Source organism: Staurois parvus, unplaced genomic scaffold (genome assembly GCF_062004578.1).
Source record: "Staurois parvus isolate SC_StPar_1 unplaced genomic scaffold, SC_StPar_1.0 ptg002089l, whole genome shotgun sequence".
NCBI lineage: Eukaryota > Metazoa > Chordata > Amphibia > Anura > Ranidae > Staurois > Staurois parvus.
The window spans coordinates 57,217-76,950 of record NW_028319885.1 but is presented as its reverse complement, the minus strand read 5'-3'; the positions used below and the strand labels follow the sequence as shown (position 1 = coordinate 76,950).

General features: G+C 55.1%; 1 protein-coding gene across 1 annotated transcript in view; it reads left to right on the top strand.

Annotated features, from left to right (window-relative positions):
- Positions 1 to 10,291, top strand: part of LOC149432834 (ephrin-A3-like) — a 128,198-nt gene extending 117,907 nt beyond the window's left edge. Inside the window, exons 2-5 of the mRNA XM_089664887.1 lie at positions 826 to 1,115; positions 3,730 to 3,795; positions 4,057 to 4,134; positions 7,303 to 10,291. Coding sequence (XP_089521013.1) covers positions 826 to 1,115; positions 3,730 to 3,795; positions 4,057 to 4,134; positions 7,303 to 7,424 — 556 coding nt within the window. The 3' untranslated portion in view covers positions 7,425 to 10,291. The remainder of the gene's footprint in view (positions 1 to 825; positions 1,116 to 3,729; positions 3,796 to 4,056; positions 4,135 to 7,302) is intronic.
- Positions 10,292 to 19,734: the final 9,443 nt, after the last annotated feature.

Here is a 19,734-nt window from a genome sequence, read left to right as displayed (position 1 = left end):
CACTCAGTAGTAACCCCCAGCTCTGCTGATCCCCCACTCAGTAGTACCCCCAGCTCTGCTGATCCCCCGCTCAGTAGTAACCCCCAGCTCTGCTGATCCCCCACTCAGTAGTAACCCGCTGAACCTCCTCTCTCTGGTTCCCGCTCACCTCCTGCTAAATTGCTCCTGCACTGCTCACCATGTGTGACATTGCTAGTTCCTCCTGCTCCGGTCCCCCAGCTCTGCTGATCCTCTGCCACTCAGTCCTCTCTACGGTCCCCACTCATCTTCCTCTGCAACGTTCCCATGTTGCACATCATGTGTCTCATCCGCTAGTTACTCTGCTCCAGTCTGGATCCACACTCCACCCCCAGATGTGACGTCTGCACCAGACACCCCCAGAATATATACACATGAACCGGGAGTGACTGCTGATGGCGTCTCTCCAGTTCCGTTGTTGGTCTTGCAGTGCATCCTGGGATATCTCATACCTCCAAAACAGATCAAAGCTAAAGCTGAAGGAAAGCCGCTCAGAAGCTGGAGGTGCTGTGAGCGAGCGTTGTCATAGACTTCTATGGAGGCTTCAGAGATGCTGTGAAGCAGCAAGAACGTGACATGGGGTATAGTTGGTGAAGCAAGGTGTGAACAGGACAGTAAGGTGACCATTATATTTAGTGACGGGGCTTCGATTGGCATTCAGAGGGCTTTAAAAACGCGTGCCCAATGCCACATTTTGAAGCCACTGTGAACAACCCCTTAGGGTTGCCCCAGTCCTGATTGTCATCCTCTGTTTAGGCCTCCTTCACAAACTTTGCTGACCACTTGTGTCTTTTTTTTGTTTTTCAGCTTGCGGCGTGATGGCTACACCGTCCAGGTGAACGTCAACGATTATCTGGACATCTACTGTCCGCACTACAATGAGACTATGGCCGACCATAGGATGGAGCAATACATTCTTTACATGGTGAACTATGAGGGCTACAGGACCTGCGACATCAGCCAGGGCTTCAAACGTTGGGAATGTAATCGCCCGCACTCGCCCCACAGCCCCATCAAATTCTCCGAGAAGTTCCAGCGGTACAGCGCCTTCTCCCTGGGCTATGAGTTCCACGCGGGCCACGAATATTACTACATCTGTGAGTACAATCTTCGCTCGGTGGGAACGAGACGCCTTGTTTTATTTTGTATGTCAAAATGTGTCCTGAAGGATGAAATAGAAATAGTTGTGTGAATTCCCTCCGAACCTCGTTCACACGTTCCTGTATGAAAGATATGACCCCCCCCAAAATCCTGAACACAACGCCATCCCCGGGACTTCTCTCATGCTGCCATGCCAGCTATTGTTCTGTTATCAGCCATTAGTGGCGTCTGGCATCGTTCCTCCATGACGTCCAGCAGAACACCAGAGGTTTGCAGAACATCGACAATCCACAGCATGACTGTACTGACAGTGGAGGAGGTCGTGCAGGTTTCTCATGGATGTTTCCACGTTCTGGTCTAAGACTGCCCGGGGTCATTTACCGACCTTTTATTTATCGATCTTCTGTCCTAATAATTCACTGAAAGGTTTTATAGTTAGCTATTTCTGCCCAGAAACCATCAACACGGCTGATCCGTTCTAAGAATGAGGAACCCGAATGTTACAAAGACCAGAGTGAGATGCACCAATCCATGCCTGGACCATCACCAGCCCTTCACTGGTCTTACCCGTCCTTCACCAATCCATGCCTGGACCATCACCAGCCCTTCACTGGTCTTACCCGTCCTTCACCAATCCATGCCTGGACCATCACCAGCCCTTCACTGGTCTTACCCGTCCTTCACCAATCCATGCCTGGACCATCACCAGCCCTTCACTGGTCTTACCCGTCCTTAACCAATCCATGCCTGGACCATCACCAGCCCTTCACTGGTCTTACCCGTCCTTCCCCAGCCCATCACCAATCCATGCCTGGACCATCACCAGCCCTTCACTGGTCTTACCCGTCCTTCCCCAGTCCATCACCAATCCATGCTTGGACCATCACCAGCCCTTCACTGGTCTTACCCATCCATCCCCAGTCCATCACTGATCCATCACCAGCCCTTCACTGGTCTATCACCCGTTCTTCCCCAGTCCATCACCAATCCATGCCTGGACCATCACCAGCCCTTCACTGGTCTTACCCGTCCTTCCCCAGTCCATCACCAATCCATGCTTGGACCATCACCAGCCCTTCACTGGTCTTACCCATCCATCCCCAGTCCATCACTGATCCATCACCAGCCCTTCACTGGTCTATCACCCATCCTTCCCCAGTCCATCACCAATCCATGCCTGGACCATCACCAGCCCTTCACTGGTCTTACCCATCCATCACCATCTCTTCACTGGTCTATCACCCATCCTTCCCCAGTCCATCACCAATCCATGCTTGGACCATCACCAGCCCTTCACTGGTCTATCACCCGTTCTTCCCCAGTCCATCACCAATCCATCACCAGCCCTTCACTGGTCTATCACCCATCCTTCCCCAGTCCATCACCAATCCATCACCAGCCCTTCACTGGTCTTACCCATCCATCCCCAGTCCATCACTAACCCTTCACTGGTTTTACCCATCCATCCCCAGTCCATCACCAGCCCTACACTGGCCTTACCCATCCATCACCAGTCCATCCCCAGTCCATCACCAGCCCTTCACTGGTCTTACCCATCCATCACCATCTCTTCACTGGTCTATCACCCATCCTTCCCCAGTCCCTCACCAATCCATGCTTGGACCATCACCAGCCCTTCACTGGTCTATCACCCGTTCTTCCCCAGTCCATCACCAGTCCATCACCAATCCATCACCAGCCCTTCACTGGTCTATCACCCATCCTTCCCCAGTCCATCACCAGCCCATCCCCAGTCCATCACCAGCCCTTCACTGGTCTATCACCCGTTCTTCCCCAATCCATCACCAGTCCATCCCCGGTCCATCACCAACTCTTCACTGGTCTATCACCTGTTCTTCCCCAGTCCATCACCGATCCATCCCCGGCGCATCACCCGTCCTTCCCCAGTCCCCATATCTCCGCTCTCCATACACAACCAGACATTCCACACAATCCGTATTGGAGATTCATCTCATTCGGAGGAGTTTCCAATCGATGTGTATGGAGGAGTAACACTGGACAACAGCCAACGATCTATGTGTTGTGTGTGAGATCGATGTGTGGCGTGTGAGATCGATGTGTGGCGTGTGAGATCGATGTGTGGCGTGTGTGAGATCGATGTGTGTCGTGTGTGAGATCGATGTGTGTCGTGTGTGAGATCGATGTGTGTCGTGTGTGAGATCGATGTGTGTCGTGTGTGAGATCGATGTGTGTCGTGTGTGAGATCGATGTGTGTCGTGTGTGAGATCGATGTGTGTCGTGTCAGAGATCGATGTGTGGCGTGTGAGATCGATGTGTGGCGTGTGAGATCGATGTGTGGCGTGTGAGATCGATGCGTGGCGTGTGAGAGCGATGCGTGGAGTGTGAGATCGATGTGTGGCGTGTGAGAGCGATGCGTGGAGTGTTGAGATCGGTGTGTGGAGTGTTGAGATCGATGTGTGGAGTGTTGAGATCGATGTGTCGTGTGTGATATCGATGTGTGGAGTGTTGAGATCGGTGCGTGGCGTGTGAGATCGATGTGTGTTTCGGTGGAGGTTGGTTGGAAGTCTGATGCAGATTTGGAGTCTCCGGAGATTTCCAGCCACCGATTTCCAATCTTCTCTGTTTCAGCCCAACCGACCCACAACCACCGGCGCTCGTGTTTGAAGATGAAGGTGTTCGTGTGCTGCGCCACCAGTGAGTATTCGTCTGTTTCCGGGGTCCCATGTAGACGTATCCCTCCGTGGGGGGCTCCTCCAGGCCTTCTGCAGATTCGGTGTGGACCGCGCCCCCCCCCCCCCCCCCCCATCGAGTCTCATTGCTGATATCTGCAATATTGGGGCCACAATGAGACTCCCGGCGGTCTGCAATATGGGGCCCGTTATGTGTGTGGCCCTTTTGGGGGGAGGGGCCTGTCATGTTCTGGTCCCTGGTAACGCTGTAATTTCTCTCCCACAGCGGCTCACTCAGGCGAGAAGCAATCCCCCACCCTGCCGCAGTTCACGATAGGACCCGAGGTGAAGATTGAAGATCTAGGTGAGTCCTGCAATGTGTGGCGTCTGCCGCCCTCTACAGGCCGGCCTGGGAATGTACTCTACAGCCGTGATCGAAGGGTTAAACGTTCGTCTTTGTACATGGGGGGGGGGGCAAAACGTTCGTCTTTGTACTCGGAGGGCGAAACGTTCGTCTTTGTACATGGGGGGGGGGCAAAACGTTCGTCTTTGTACGTCGGAGGGCGAAACGTTCGTCTTTGTACGTCGGAGGGCGAAACGTTCGTCTTTGTACGTCGGAGGGCGAAACGTTCGCCTTTGTACGTCGGAGGGCGAAACGTTCGCCTTTGTACGTCGGAGGGCGAAACGTTCGCCTTTGTACGTCGGAGGGCGAAACGTTCGCCTTTGTACGTCGGAGGGCGAAACGTTCGCCTTTGTACGTCGGAGGGCGAAACGTTCGCCTTTGTACGTCGGAGGGCGAAACGTTCGCCTTTGTACGTCGGAGGGCGAAACGTTCGCCTTTGTACGTCGGAGGGCGAAACGTTCGCCTTTGTACGTCGGAGGGCGAAACGTTCGCCTTTGTACGTCGGAGGGCGAAACGTTCGTCTTTGTACATGAGGGGGGGGCGAAACGTTCGTCTTTGTACGTCGGAGGGCGAAACGTTCGTCTTTGTACGTCGGGGGGCGAAACGTTCGTCTTTGTACGTCGGAGGGCGAAACATTCGTCTTTGTACATGGGGGGGGGGCGAAACGTTCGTCTTTGTACGTCGGAGGGCGAAACGTTCGTCTTTGTACGTCGGGGGGCGAAACGTTCGTCTTTGTACGTCGGAGGGCGAAACATTCGTCTTTGTACATGGGGGGGGGGCGAAACGTTCGTCTTTGTACGCCTGAGAGCGAAACCTTCGTCTTTGTACAAGAAATGGAAGTCTCTGTTGCCCCCGAGTGGTGGGATGAGGTATCACTGTATGTGCTGCTGATATACATGTATATATATGTACAGACGTCTCTGCTGCCCCCTACATGCGGGGTGAGGTACTGCAGTAATCCCCTGATGATGTCACGTAAGGACATCTCTGCCGCCCCCTACAGGCGGGGTGAGGTACTGCAGTAACCCCTGATGATGTCACGTACGGACGTCTCTGCCGCCCCTACAGGCGGGGTGAGGTACTGCAGTAACCCCTGATGATGTCACGTACGGACGTCTCTGCCGCCCCTACAGGCGGGGTGAGGTACTGCAGTAACCCCTGATGATGTCACGTACGGACGTCTCTGCCGCCCCTACAGGCGGGGTGAGGTACTGCAGTAATCCCCTGATGTCAGGTACGGACGTCTCTGCTGCCCCCTACAGGCGGGGTGAGGTACTGCAGTAAGCCCCGGATGTCACGTACGGACATCTCTGCCGCCCCCTACAGGCGGGGTGAGGTACTGCAGTAATCCCCTAATGATGTCAGGTACGGACGTCTCTGCTGCCCCCTACAGGCGGGGTGAGGTACTGCAGTAAGCCCCGGATGTCACGTACGGACATCTCTGCCGCCCCCTACAGGCGGGGTGAGGTACTGCAGTAATCCCCTAATGATGTCACGTACGGACGTCTCTGCCGCCCCCTACAGGCGGGGTGAGGTACTGCAGTAATCCCCTGATGTCATGTACAGACGTCTCTTGGCATCCATCCATGGATGGATGGACGGACAAACGCATCACCTGACGGTGTCCATGGCGTCCTAGAGAGCAAGGTGCGGAGTCTACGGCAGCCAATCACGGCTCCTGATAAAGGATGACCTCGTATAGAGTCCCGGGGGCGGGGGTTGGTTCGGGTCGGTGGGCTGTGGTCGCTCTTCCCCGATAAACGTCTGGAAGCATCCTATCCTACAAATATGGGTCACAGGAGGGGATTGGCACACATCAGCTGCCAGTCCGTCCGGTTGTCGGTTGTCACCCCACCGAAAACCCTGACAACCCCCCTGACCTATCCCCATATTTCGGGGACGTTCTGGATCCTCCGTTGGTCATGATATGGCATTTTTTTGGGGTGTTCCGGATCTTCTGTTAGGGAGGGGCATTTTTCGGGGGTGTTCTGGATCTCTTGGTCATGATGGGGCATTTTTCGGGGGTGTTCTGGATCTTGTGTTAGGGAGGGGCATTTTTCGGGGGTGTTCCGGATCTCCCGTTGGTTAGGGAGGGGCATTTTTCGGGGGTGTTCTGGATCTTGTGTTAGGGAAGGGCACATTTTTTGGGGGTATTCCGGATCTCCCGTTGGTTAGGAAGGGGCATTTTTCGGGGGTGTTCTGGATCTTGTGTTAGGGAGGGGCATTTTTCGGGGGTGTTCTGGATCTTCTGTTAGGGAGGGGCATTTTTCGGGGGTGTTCCGGATCTTCTGTTAGGGAGGGGCATTTTTCGGGGGTGTTCTGTATCTCTTGTTGGTCATGATGGGGCATTTTTCGGGGGTGTTCTGGATCTCCTGTTAGGTAGGGGCATTTTTCGGGGGTGTTCTGTATCTCTTGTTGGTCATGATGGGGCATTTTTCGGGGGTGTTCTGGATCTCCTGTTAGGTAGGGGCATTTTTCGGGGGTGTTCTGTATCTCTTGTTGGTCATGATGGGGCTTTTTTCGGGGGTGTTCTGGATCTTGTGTTAGGGAGGGGAATTTTTCGGGGGTGTTCCGGATCTTGTGTTAGGGAGGGGCATTTTTCAGGGGTGTTCCGGATCTCCTGTTAGGGAGGGGCATTTTTCGGGGGTGTTCCGGATCTTGTGTTAGGGAGGGGCATTTTTCAGGGGTGTTCCGGATCTTCTGTTAGGGAGGGGCATTTTTCGGGGGTGTTCTTGTTCTTCTGTTAGGGAGGGACATTTTTCAGGGGTGTTCCGGATCTTCTGTTAGGGAGGGGCATTTTTCGGGGTGTTCTGGATCTCTTGTTGGTCATGATGGGGCATTTTTCGGGGGTGTTCTGGATCTTGTGTTAGGGAGGGGCATTTTTCGGGGGTGTTCTGGATCTTGTGTTAGGGAGGGGCATTTTTTGGGGGTGTTCCGGATCTTCTGTTAGGGAGGGGCATTTTTCGGGGGTGTTCCGGATCTTCTGTTAGGGAGGGGCATTTTTTGGGGTGTTCTGGATCTCTTGTTGGTCATGATGGGGCATTTTTTGGGGGTGTTCTGGATCTTGTGTTAGGGAGGGGCATTTTTCGGGGGTGTTCTGGATCTCACACGATCTCTCTTCTATTCCAGGGAACTTTAACCCGGAGGTGCCGAAGCTGGAGAAGAGCATCAGTGGGACGAGCCCGAAGAGGGAACACTTACATTTGACTGTGGCCGTGTGTCTGATTTTAATGACGCTCTTGGCATCTTAGTTTTGCCGCCCCAGGACTGTTCTGGAGGCCGATGGAACTGGAATACTCTACGGATCGGACTCATGACTGCGCAGGTTGGGTCCCGGCGGGGCGAGGACTGGTGCTCCGTCCTCCATGTCTTTTTTTTCTACCTTCTTTTTTCAAGAGACTCGACCTGCGGCACTAGAACACTCCTCTGGTGGGCGCCACCACTGACAATGCCGGGGCCGAGCCGGATCTATAACCTGCTGCCAAATGACGGACTCCTCAGTTACGGCCCCGACGTGGACTTCTCACGGGCTGTTCTTACTTGAGTGCCTACACCCTGCTGTCCTCCGCGCCGGGAGCTGGGGGGTGACCACAGAACATCGAGTTAGTTGGCCTTACCGCCCCCTCAAAATGGTTGCGTTCGTCTCACGAGCCTGGGCACGCCCCCTCCCCCACCTTCCGCCCCAGAGGTCCGCCATCTTTGTGACATCCAGCTTGGAGAGGAGCCAATCTCATGGATTTAATGGGTCCCTTGTGCCTTGTGGCACCGTAGCAGATCTCCTATGCCACGTCCAGCAACCCCACCCACCCCTCTGGTGCCAGTTGTGTACTAACCTCCCCCCCCCCCACCATGTATCAACTGACCACATGCAACCTTACCCTACTGCGATGGATGGACTGTATGCCAAGGCGTGGTCTTCTGGGTCCGCCCGCCTTCACCGCTCCTCATGTGGCTGCCATTGGAACCCGCCGCAAGACCAGCCAACTGACGACTTGTCACCCCAGAAGCTGTCTCCGGGAGTATGGAGGCCTTACGGAGGTCTCCTACAGAAACCAGACGGGATTTCATAACAAGCTGTGGGTTCTTCGGGGGGGTTCGGTCTTCTCACCGTGCCGGTCCGGTCTCATCATAAGACAAATGTAGCAGAACACGCAGTTGTGCCCCTCCCCCGACTGCGGTGTCCAGGCGGCACGGCCAAACCACGGCCATCGGGACACAACTGGATCCCCTGGGTGTCGGCCAGCAATGGAGGGTGACCTGCAGATACTTCACATGGAACGTGACCCCAACAAATCCGCCATTGAACCCTTCATACCAGATAGTTATTGCACTAGGTGATTCCTCCTCCCCTCCCCCCCATACGGCGGTCACACAGTCCATGGCGCAGCATCCTATAAGGCAGGGTAACTGATAGAAATCCTGAAATATTCACATTCCATCCTTCTTCCATGACTCTACAAACATGCCAGCCTCGTGTTTTCGGATCCGGTGACACCAACACAAGTCACTGAATGAAGCCCCACACAGCTGGCCCGGAAAGCTAGAATCAACTTTATTGTTCCAGCTCATCAGTGAACACTCCACAACAGCACCTCCCACTGATGCCTTCCGCCCCCTACTGGGCCTGAAATGCTCTACAATTCAATCTCAGTACTGGACGAAACGCATCGGTGGGAGGTTCTGATGTGGAGTGTTCATGGACGTGCTGGAACAATAAAGTTGATTTTGGCTTTCTAGAACTGTGTGGCTTTATTCATACACCGAAATATCGACCAATGATGAAAATTCGTTTTAATACTCGAACTGAAGTCACTCGCAGTTCTGCTTCCATTATTAGTTGGTGCATTTCGTTTGGAACCCCCATCTCTGGCTTGGACAGGCGGTTGCCGGGGGTGTCAGGCGGTGCCAGGGGTGTCGTGTCAGGCGGTGCCGCGGGTGTCGTGCCGGATCGTCAGGCGGTGCCAGGGGTGTCGTGTCGGGGGTGTCAGGCGGTGCCCTATTTCATGTCTCCAGCCATCCCGTGCTGTTTGGTGTGGTGGAGTATTCTGGAGGAGGCCGGATCCCGGACCAGTCTCCAGAACCCCCGCGTTCCATTTCCTGAAGGAAGGATTTGATCCAGCTTCAGTTTTGTCTGATTGGACGGCATTCAGTCAGAGACTCCAGTGCTGACATGTCTGCAGGGAAACCTCCCCATTGTGGGAGGGGCCAAGACACCAACTACTGCAGGGAAATTTCACCATTGTGGGAGGGGCCAACCCACGGACTACCACAGAGAATCTCAACAGTGTTGAAGGAGTAGAAACACAAACTACTGGAATCTCATTGTGGGAGGGGCTGTGACCCACTACAGGGAAAGCTCCCCATTGTGGAAGGGGCCGAGACACAAACTACTGGGGGGGGATCTCTTTGTGGGAGGGGCCTTGATCCAAGTTTGGTGCGTTCAAATCTCCCCATTGTGGGAGGGGCCGCGACCCAAGTTTGGTGCGTGGAAATCTCCCCATTGTGGGGGGGGGGGCGCGACCCAAGTTTGGTGCGTGGAAATCTCCCCATTGTGGGAGGGGCCGCGACCCAAGTTTGGTGCATGGAAATCTCCCCATTGTGGGAGGGGCCGCGACCCAAGTTTGGTGCGTGGAAATCTCCCCATGGGAGTCTGGAAGAAACTGAAGCTGGAATATAATAGCATTTTCTTGCACACACAGGGGCTGAATTGCAGGGGTGGAGTGTATCCATGCCCCTCCCCCCATCCATGGCACCTGGTGGGCGGTTGGGCGGTCGGTTGTGGCCCCATTGGTGCTTCCTGGTTATGCTGACCATTGTAAATATGAGGCAGAAATTACATCAGAGTTTTACCCCTCCCCCTAGAGCTGCGGCCAGGGGGAGGGGGCGACTGCAGGCGTCATGTGATTCCCCACGCAGCCACACCTGGGATCCCTCCATTGGAAGCGCAGAAGGCGGAGCCTGGACGGTGTTTGTGTATATACATATCTATCTCTAGCTGTATACAATTGTCCTGAACGAGCTGTAAATACATTGACGTGGTTGTCTTCTGTGAAGGCCGATCTCCACCTATGCAATGCACAGACACTTTTCAGACAATAAAGATCAGAACGACTTTTTACCCGCTGTCTCCGCTCTCCTTTTCCTCACCTAGACTGGGAATGAGATCCGAAGGGGCTCCTAGGGGGAGGGACCATCCGCTGTCTCTGCTCTCCTTCACCTAGACTGGGAATGAGATCCCAAGGGGCTCCTCGGGGGAGGGACCATCCGCTGTCTCTGCTCTCCTTCACCTAGACCAGGAATGAGATCCCAAGGGGCTCCTCGGGGGAGGGACCATCCGCTGTCTCCGCTCTCCTTTTCACATAGACTGGGAATGAGATCTGAAGGGGCTCCTCGGGGGGAGGGACCATCTGCTGTCTCCCCTCTCCTTTTCACATAGACTGGGAATGAGATCTGAAGGGGCTCCTCGGGGGGAGGGACCATCTGCTGTCTCCCCTCTCCTTTTCACCTAGACCGGGAATGAGATCTTAAGGGGCTCCTCGGGGGAGGGACGACCCTGCAGACACACCCTCCCGGAGTCAGTTACATGGCTGGGTTTGTTTTAGTGCAGGATGGACACAGCCTACATTCACAAGTGTGGGAACACAGAGAGTTCTTCTTACAGTCACGTTCAGACTTGGACCCTCAGCTGGTATACAAGCCGGGCCCCCATTGGGATGTGTCACTTCCTCACACTGGAGCTAAAGGGGCTTCAAGAAGCGACCCCAAGCCGACTACACCCGGCTCCATATACCAGCTGAGGGATCGACTCTCACATCGAAGTGTCTGCAATACGAACTGTCTGTTCTGAACATCGGTCATATACAAGCTGATTCCAGTGTGAGATCTGAGGGCCCATTGGACAAAAATCCTAACATTTGGTAGAACCCATTTCTTGTGGTTGAGGACACGAGGCGTAATTCTCTGACCCCTTTCCTAAAGAAAGGGAGATCATAGAGGGGAAGGGCCTGTGTCCCCTGGTGGGTCGTTCTCTTAGCCGCACTGTACGGGACTCCGGGATCATTAGGCTTTGACCATGGGGCATCCTAAAACGGTCCAACTGAGGGGTGTGCGACCCCACATACTGGATCCAACACCCCCACATAGCACACGGGTCTAGGAGAGTTCGATGGAACTCAACAACCTTCACCGAAAACTGGCATCAGAGGAGGCCTGAACCTCCACCCCGAGACCCCGGAGAACGTGTGGACAGAAGACGAGGTGTGGCCCTGGTCAGTCTGAGATGGTAGAGAAAGACGGGACCCCCATCCCCCACACCAGGGGTCTCCACACTTTGTCAACAAAGGGCCCAGTCCTTCAGACTTTAAGTGGGTCGGAGTGTGGCCAGTGGGAGTAAAACCTGCATAGCATCTGTACTTAGCAGGGAGTGGAATTGCAGCCCATCATTGGTGTCAGTGGGAGGAAAAGTGCTCCATCATTGGTGTCAGTGGGAGGAATAGTGCCCCATCATTGGTGTCAGTGGGAGGAATAGTGCCCCATCATTGGTGTCAGTGGGGGGAATAGTGCCCCATCATTGGTGTCAGTGGCAGGAATAGTGCCCCATCATTGGTGTCAGTGGGAGGAATAGTGCCCCATCATTGGTGTCAGTGGCAGGAATAGTGCCCCAACATTGGTGTCAGTGGCAGGAATAGTGCCCCGTCATTGGTGTCAGTGGCAGGAATAGTGCCCCGTCATTGGTGTCAGTGGGAGGAATAGTGCCCCGTCATTGGTGTCAGTGGGAGGAATAGTGCCCCGTCATTGGTGTCAGTGGGAGGAATAGTGCCCCGTCATTGGTGTCAGTGGGAGGAATAGTGCACCGTCATTGGTGTCAGTGGAAGGAATAGTGCCCCGTCATTGGTGTCAGTGGGAGGAATAGTGCCCCGTCATTGGTGTCAGTGGGGGGAATAGTGCCCCGTCATTGGTGTCAGTGGGGGGAATAGTGACCCGTCATTGGTGTCAGTGGGAGGAATAGTGCCCCGTCATTGGTGTCAGTGGGAGGAATAGTGCCCCGTCATTGGTGTCAGTGGGAGGAATAGTGTCCCGTCATTGGTGTCAGTGGGAGGAATAGTGTCCCGTCATTGGTGTCAGTGGGAGGAATAGTGTCCCGTCATTGGTGTCAGTGGGGGGAATAGTGTCCCGTCATTGGTGTCAGTGGGGGGAATAGTGCCCCGTCATTGGTGTCAGTGGGAGGAATAGTGCCCCGTCATTGGTGTCAGTGGGGGGAATAGTGCCCCGTCATTGGTGTCAGTGGGGGGAATAGCGCCCCGTCATTGGTGTCAGTGGGAGGAATAGCGCCCCGTCATTGGTGTCAGTGGGAGGATAAGCGCCCCGTCATTGGTGTCAGTGGGAGGAATAGCGCCCCGTCATTGGTGTCAGTGGGAGGAATAGCGCCCCGTCATTGGTGTCAGTGGGAGGAATAGCGCCCCGTCATTGGTGTCAGTGGGAGGAATACCGCCCCATCATTGGTGTCAGTGGGAGGAATAGCGCCCCATCATTGGTGTCAGTGGGAGGAATAGCGCCCCATCATTGGTGTCAGTGGGAGGAATAGTGCCCTATAGGCCAGGTAAAGGCAAGCAAAGGGCTGCATCTGGCCCCCGGGCCACAGTTTGGAGAGCACTGCTTTAGTCCTTAGGCTTGAATGATGACTGGTCCAATCCATCTGGCAATGGTAGAGCAAGAATCCATCATCCAGGTCAGGGTGGAGGGAGGAACCCATCATCCAGGTCAGGGTGGAGGGAGGAACCCATCATCCAGGTCAGGGTGGAGGGAGGAACCCATCATCCAGGTCAGGGTGGAGGGAGGAACCCATCATCCAGGTCAGGGTGGAGGGAGGAACCCATCATCCAGGTCAGGGTGGAGGGAGGAACCCATCATCCTGGTCAGGGTGGAGGGAGGAGTCCATCATCCTGGTCAGGGTGGAGGGAGGAGTCCATCATCCTGGTCAGGGTGGAGGGAGGAGTCCATCATCCAGGTCAGGGTGGAGGGAGGAGTCCATCATCCAGGTCAGGGTGGAGGGAGGAGTCCATCATCCAGGTCAGGGTGGAGGGAGGAGTCCATCATCCTGGTCAGGGTGGAGGGAGGAGTCCATCATCCAGGTCAGGGTAGAGGGAGGAACCCATCTTGGTGAGAGGAGACCTTAGGCCTCTAGACAACCCATTCTTGGATGACACTAGGAAGGGATCTCTGAAAGGAGAAGGCCACTAACTCAGACCAGCCTCACAGAGGTGACAGCAGCCTGGAGGGCCACCTTTTGATGAGACAGTGGGATACCCCTGATGGGTTCAAAGAGCGGTTTCTGAAGGACCTACAGAACCAAGTTGTGAGCTCCAAGGCTCTCCCTGAAGAGTGAGAGGTAAGTGGTCTTTGGAAATTTGACCTCTGGGGGTGTCAATGTTCCTGCCAAATGCAGATTCACAGCGAGTTCCCGAAAAGGCAAGATTGGTCCCGCGAAGTACTTCCTGAGATGGAATTTATTTTCCTTGCACCATGTAAGCCTTCCCTATGCTACTGAAAGTGAACGATGACCGAATCTGATAGATTCTGTCCCGAAGGCCCCGGGCCCCGATGGCCAAACCATTAAAGTCAGCCAATGGGAGGCAGGATAGTGGACTGGGTCCTGTGACAGAAGATCTTGGAGGGTCTGCAGAGAGTCAACCAGGAGTTTGCGTCCCAAGAGTTCCATGTCCTCCTGGGCCAGGTTGGTGCATGGAGGATCACCAGAATGCCTTCAGTCTCCATCCTTTGGAGTAGGTGAGGAAGGAGCTTTAGAGGGGAAAAGTCGCAGTCATCAGAACTTCCCCTGTGAGGGCCCGAGGGTCCCCCAGTGATGAACCTGGTCCAGTTTGTTGTTGAACCTGGTTGTCAGGAAGTCCACATCCAAGGAACCTCATCTGTGATGGCTTGAAACCCCTCTAGGTGAAGAGACCGTTTTCTGGAACCCCAAACATTGACGGCTCAGGAAGTCCACCCACCAATCTTCCACGCCTGGGATGTGCCTGGTGATCCGTGTGGAGTTCTGACCGAGCCGGAATCGGGTCCACGGCTCTAGAAGTATCATGAATAGGAAGAAGAACATCTAGTTTTGCTTTGCTCAGAGCAGAGAGAAGACGTCCGTCCACCTAGGACCTCCACAGGCATGCTGGGAGAGGGAGGAGCTAGATTAGGGCACACCCTACAGATGTTTACCAGTGTCCCATCACCTGAAGTTGGCACTATTCCTCGGGGTCTGGGACTCCGGTAAGACGTTCCGTTTTGCAGCACTTCTAATGATGGGGGACAGCCTCCTGGACCAATAGGAAGGGGCAGGGGTGGGGGTTGGATCTGCACAATGGGGCCCCCCAGGTATTGGGGCTTCCAGAACATTGAGATGAGTGTCAGCTCTCCAGACGAAGCAGCTCATTAAATATCTGACTGCTGGAGTCAGGACCGTCGGTGGCCTCAGAGGGTCCCCACAACCCCTTCCCAGAGATAACTCCTCCCACCGACACCATGATACAGAATGTAGAAGAAAGAGCCAATAGAATGGGGGAGGGTAAGGTGCACTGTTGGTGACCCCCTTGGGTAGATTTCCTATCAGGACAGGAAGTGAGGGGATGGGGCACAGACAAATTATTAGTGGAGGAGGGGTGGACCTTCTGACACTATCACTGTCTACCTTCCTGTCCCAGTGACAGCCACTGCTTGCATTTCCTGTATGGGTGTCACAGAAACAGGAAGTGTGGGGAATTCTCACCTTCGGGATCACAGAAAGAGATGGCAGTAATTTCATCTCCTTCCCACTCCACCCAAAATGAAAAGAAAATGGCGGCAGTTTATGAGATGAAGATGTATGGAGTGAGCAGATGCCAGAAGATTGTTGCCATCTCCGTCCTCCTCAAGCTGATGATTGGAAGTACTGAAGCCGCAGGATGAACATTACAGCCAGAGTCCCTGACCTGGACGAAGTATACCTGAGTTCTGACTTCACTGATGACACGATGGTAACAGGTCCAGGTATTGAGGCCAGGGATGGGGATGTCGGGATGCGATGAACTCTTATGTGACAAAGGCCAAAATCTGAACCAAGGACAGCAGACCAAGTCTGCCATATCTTCCATGGAGTCCTCAGAGCCCCAACACCTTCTATGGACTCCTCAGAGCCATCACACCTTCTATGAAGTCCTCGGAGCCCCAACACCCTCTGTGGAGTCCACAGAGCCATCACACCTTCTATGAAGTCCTCGGAGCCCCAACACTCTCTGTGGAGTCCTCGGAGCCCCAACACCCTCTGTGGAGTCCTCGGAGCCCCAACACCCTCTGTGGAGTCCTCGGAGCCCCAACACCCTCTATGGTGTCCTCGGAGCCCCAACACCCTCTGTGGAGTCCTCGGAGCCCCAACACCCTCTGTGGAGTCCACAGAGCCATCACACCTTCTATGGAGTCCTCGGAGCTCCAACACCCTCTGTGGAGTCCTCATAGCCCCAACACCCTCTGTGGTGTCCTCGGAGCCCCAACACCCTCTGTGGTGTCCTCGGAGCCCCAACACCCTCTGTGGAGTCCTCGGAGCCCCAAAACCCTCTGTGGAGTCCTTATAGCCCCAACACCCTCTTTGGAGTCCTCGGAGCCCCAACACCCTCTGTGGAGTCCTCGGAGCCCCAACACCCTCTTTGGAGTCCTCGGAGCCCCAACACCCTCTGTGGAGTCCTCAGAGCCATCACACCTTCTATGGAGTCCTCAGAGCCCCAACACCCTCTGTGGAGTCCTCGGAGCCCCAACACCCTCTGTGGAGTCCTCAGAGCCCCAACACCCTCTATGGAGTCTGCAGAGCCCCAACACCCTCTGTGGAGTCCTCGGAGCCCCAACACCCTCTGTGGAGTCCTCGGAGCCCCAACACCCTCTGTGGAGTCCTCGGAGCCCCAACACCCTCTGTGGAGTCCGCATAGCCCCAACACCCTCTGTGGTGTCCTCGGAGCCCCAACACCCTCTGTGGAGTCCTCGGAGCCCCAACACCCTCTGTGGAGTCCTCGGAGCTCCAACACCCTCTGTGGAGTGCTCAGAACCCCAACACCCTCTGTGGTGTCCTCGGAGCTCCAACACCCTCTGTGGAGTCCTCAGAACCCCAACACCCTCTGTGGTGTCCTCAGAACCCCAACACCCTCTGTGGTGTCCTCAGAACCCCAACACCCTCTGTGGTGTCCTCGGAGCTCCAACACCCTCTGTGGAGTCCTCAGAACCCCAACACCCTCTGTGGTGTCCTCGGAACCCCAACACCCTCTGTGGAGTCCTCGGAGCCCCAACACCCTCTGTGGAGTCCTCGGAGCCCCAACACCCTCTATGGTGTCCTCGGAGCCCCAACAGCCTCTGTGGAGTCCTCGGAGCTCCAACACCCTCTGTGGAGTCCTCAGAACCCCAACACCCTCTGTGGTGTCCTCGGAGCCCCAACACCCTCTGTGGAGTCCTCGTAGCCCCAACACCCTCTGTGGATTTCTCAGAGCCCCAACACCCTCTGTGGAGTCCTCGGGGCCCCAACACCCTCTGTGGAGTCCTCGGAGCCCCAACACCCTCTGTGGAGTCCTCAGAGCCATCACACCTTCTATGGAGTCCTCAGAGCCCCAACACCCTCTGTGGAGTCCTCGGAGCCCCAACACCCTCTGTGGAGTCCTCAGAGCCCCAACACCCTCTATGGAGTCTGCAGAGCCCCAACACCCTCTGTGGAGTCCTCGGAGCCCCAACACCCTCTGTGGAGTCCTCGGAGCCCCAACACCCTCTGTGGAGTCCTCGGAGCCCCAACACCCTCTGTGGAGTCCTCGGAGCCCCAACACCCTCTGTGGAGTCCTCATAGCCCCAACACCCTCTGTGGTGTCCTCGGAGCCCCAACACCCTCTGTGGAGTCCTCGGAGCCCCAACACCCTCTGTGGAGTCCTCGGAGCTCCAACACCCTCTGTGGAGTGCTCAGAACCCCAACACCCTCTGTGGTGTCCTCGGAGCTCCAACACCCTCTGTGGAGTCCTCAGAACCCCAACACCCTCTGTGGTGTCCTCAGAACCCCAACACCCTCTGTGGTGTCCTCAGAACCCCAACACCCTCTGTGGTGTCCTCGGAGCTCCAACACCCTCTGTGGAGTCCTCAGAACCCCAACACCCTCTGTGGTGTCCTCGGAACCCCAACACCCTCTGTGGAGTCCTCGGAGCCCCAACACCCTCTGTGGAGTCCTCGGAGCCCCAACACCCTCTATGGTGTCCTCGGAGCCCCAACAGCCTCTGTGGAGTCCTCGGAGCTCCAACACCCTCTGTGGAGTCCTCAGAACCCCAACACCCTCTGTGGTGTCCTCGGAGCCCCAACACCCTCTGTGGAGTCCTCGTAGCCCCAACACCCTCTGTGGATTTCTCAGAGCCCCAACACCCTCTGTGGAGTCCTCGGGGCCCCAACACCCTCTGTGGAGTCCTCGGAGCCCCAACACCCTCTGTGGAGTCCTCAGAGCCCCAACACCCTCTATGGAGTCTGCAGAGCCCCAACACCCTCTGTGGAGTCCTCGGAGCCCCAAAACCCTCTGTGGAGTCCTCGGAGCCCCAAAACCCTCTGTGGAGTCCTTATAGCCCCAACACCCTCTTTGGAGTCCTCGGAGCCCCAACACCCTCTGTGGAGTCCTCAGAGCCATCACACCTTCTATGGAGTCCTCAGAGCCCCAACACCCTCTGTGGAGTCCTCGGAGCCCCAACACCCTCTATGGAGTCTGCAGAGCCCCAACACCCTCTATGGAGTCTGCAGAGCCCCAACACCCTCTATGGAGTCCTCGTTTATGTCCTTGGCTGGTAAACCTGCAGCCATGATATTGAGTCCCGCTGTCTCCCTCATAATGCTGCCAGTCCTTGTCCTACAGAAATTAGAAGGTGTTCCCACTGCTCTGTAGTATAGCTGGTTGGTAAGTGCTCTGAACGGTGAGAGGATGATAGGACTTCAACCCATTCCTCTACCAATTTATAAATCCACCAGTCCTTGTCCTGGAGAAACAGGAGGACAATCACACCTGTGACCTGTAATGAGGAGATGGTCTGGAACAGGGGCGGACTGACCATTCGAGAACTCGGGCACTGCACGAGGGCCCGGGGTCAGAAGGGGGCCCCATGAGATACCCCTGGTACCTTTCATTAACTTTTTCATAGGCTTTTTTGGGGGTGGGCGAGGACACAGGGGCCCCGTGATCTCCTATTGCCCGGGGGCCCCATGAGCTGTCACTCTGCCCCTGGTCTAGAGGTAAGTGCTCTACCTGCTGACCAAGATTTTGTGAGTTCAAACCATTCCATTACCGCTTTATAAGTCCACCAGTCCTTGTCCTGGGAAACAGGAGGAGAAGCACACCTCTAATTTCCAATGAGGAGTTGGTCTGGAGGTAGGTGCTCTGCCTACTGAGTAAGGTTTTGTGAGTTCAGACCATTCCATTACCACTTCCATTCCATCCACCGGTCCTTGTCCTGCAGAAACAGGAGAACAAGCACATTCTATTACCAATGTCTAAGTCCACCAGTCCTTGTCCTGGAGAAACAGGAGGACAACCATACCTATGACCTGTAATGAGTAGATGGTCTGGAGGTAGGTGCTCTGCCTACTGAGTAAGGTTTTGTGAGTTCAAACCATTCCATTGCCCCTTTCATTCCATCCTCCAGTCCTTGTCCTGCAGAAACAGGAGGACAATCACACCAGGGTATATGAAGATCAGTTGGCTGGGTGGTGATAAGGACCTGTGGGGGTCCATCCAATCTCTGTCCCCTTTATAATTCCACCAGTCCCAGCTCCGGAGAATTAGAACACGTTGCCCTGAGAAAGGTGGAGATGGCGGAAAGGTAGGTGCTCTGGTGTATGAAAAGCTGCCCTGAGTTCAGTCCCGCCCCTTGCCATCTTTATTACACCCGGATCTGGGACTCCAGGAAGAGATCCCATCACCTGAACCATCCATGTCCGATGAAGGGGCCCCGGGCAGCTCAGAAACGTTACACTTGGTTCTTTGTGATGTGATCTTTCTGCAGTAAAAGCTTCACGATGGATCCATATTGTGCCGGCAAATCGGGAGAACCGGCAAGTCGGGAGAACCGGCACACACCTTCCTTCTGCTTCCTGCTCTGGGAGACGTGGAAATATTACCCCCGATATAAAAGAACGAGAACCGGAGAATGGGCCACCCTGAGAAAGGCAATTCCTTCCAACACATCCCCCGTCCCGACCCCCAGGGGCGCCATCTCTGTATTATAAACAATTCCCCGGCTCAGAGATGGTTCTCCACAGACCTGAAGATCTCCCGGCATTCCCATCAACTGTATGGTGGGGATCAATCTGTGAATTTGTTTCTGAAGATCAGAGCTGAGAAGAAGACTCCTGTCCTGTGACCTCATCGCCTGAACGGGATTTAGTTTTTTTTTTTAGCTCCGGGCGCTCACCTTGGGTGGCTCAGCAGGTTAATGGAGACGGTTGGAGATTTCTAGTCACGGGTTCAATTCCCCATATCGTTGTTTTCACACCAAGAGAGATTCAGAACCAAGAGAGTCAGTGATG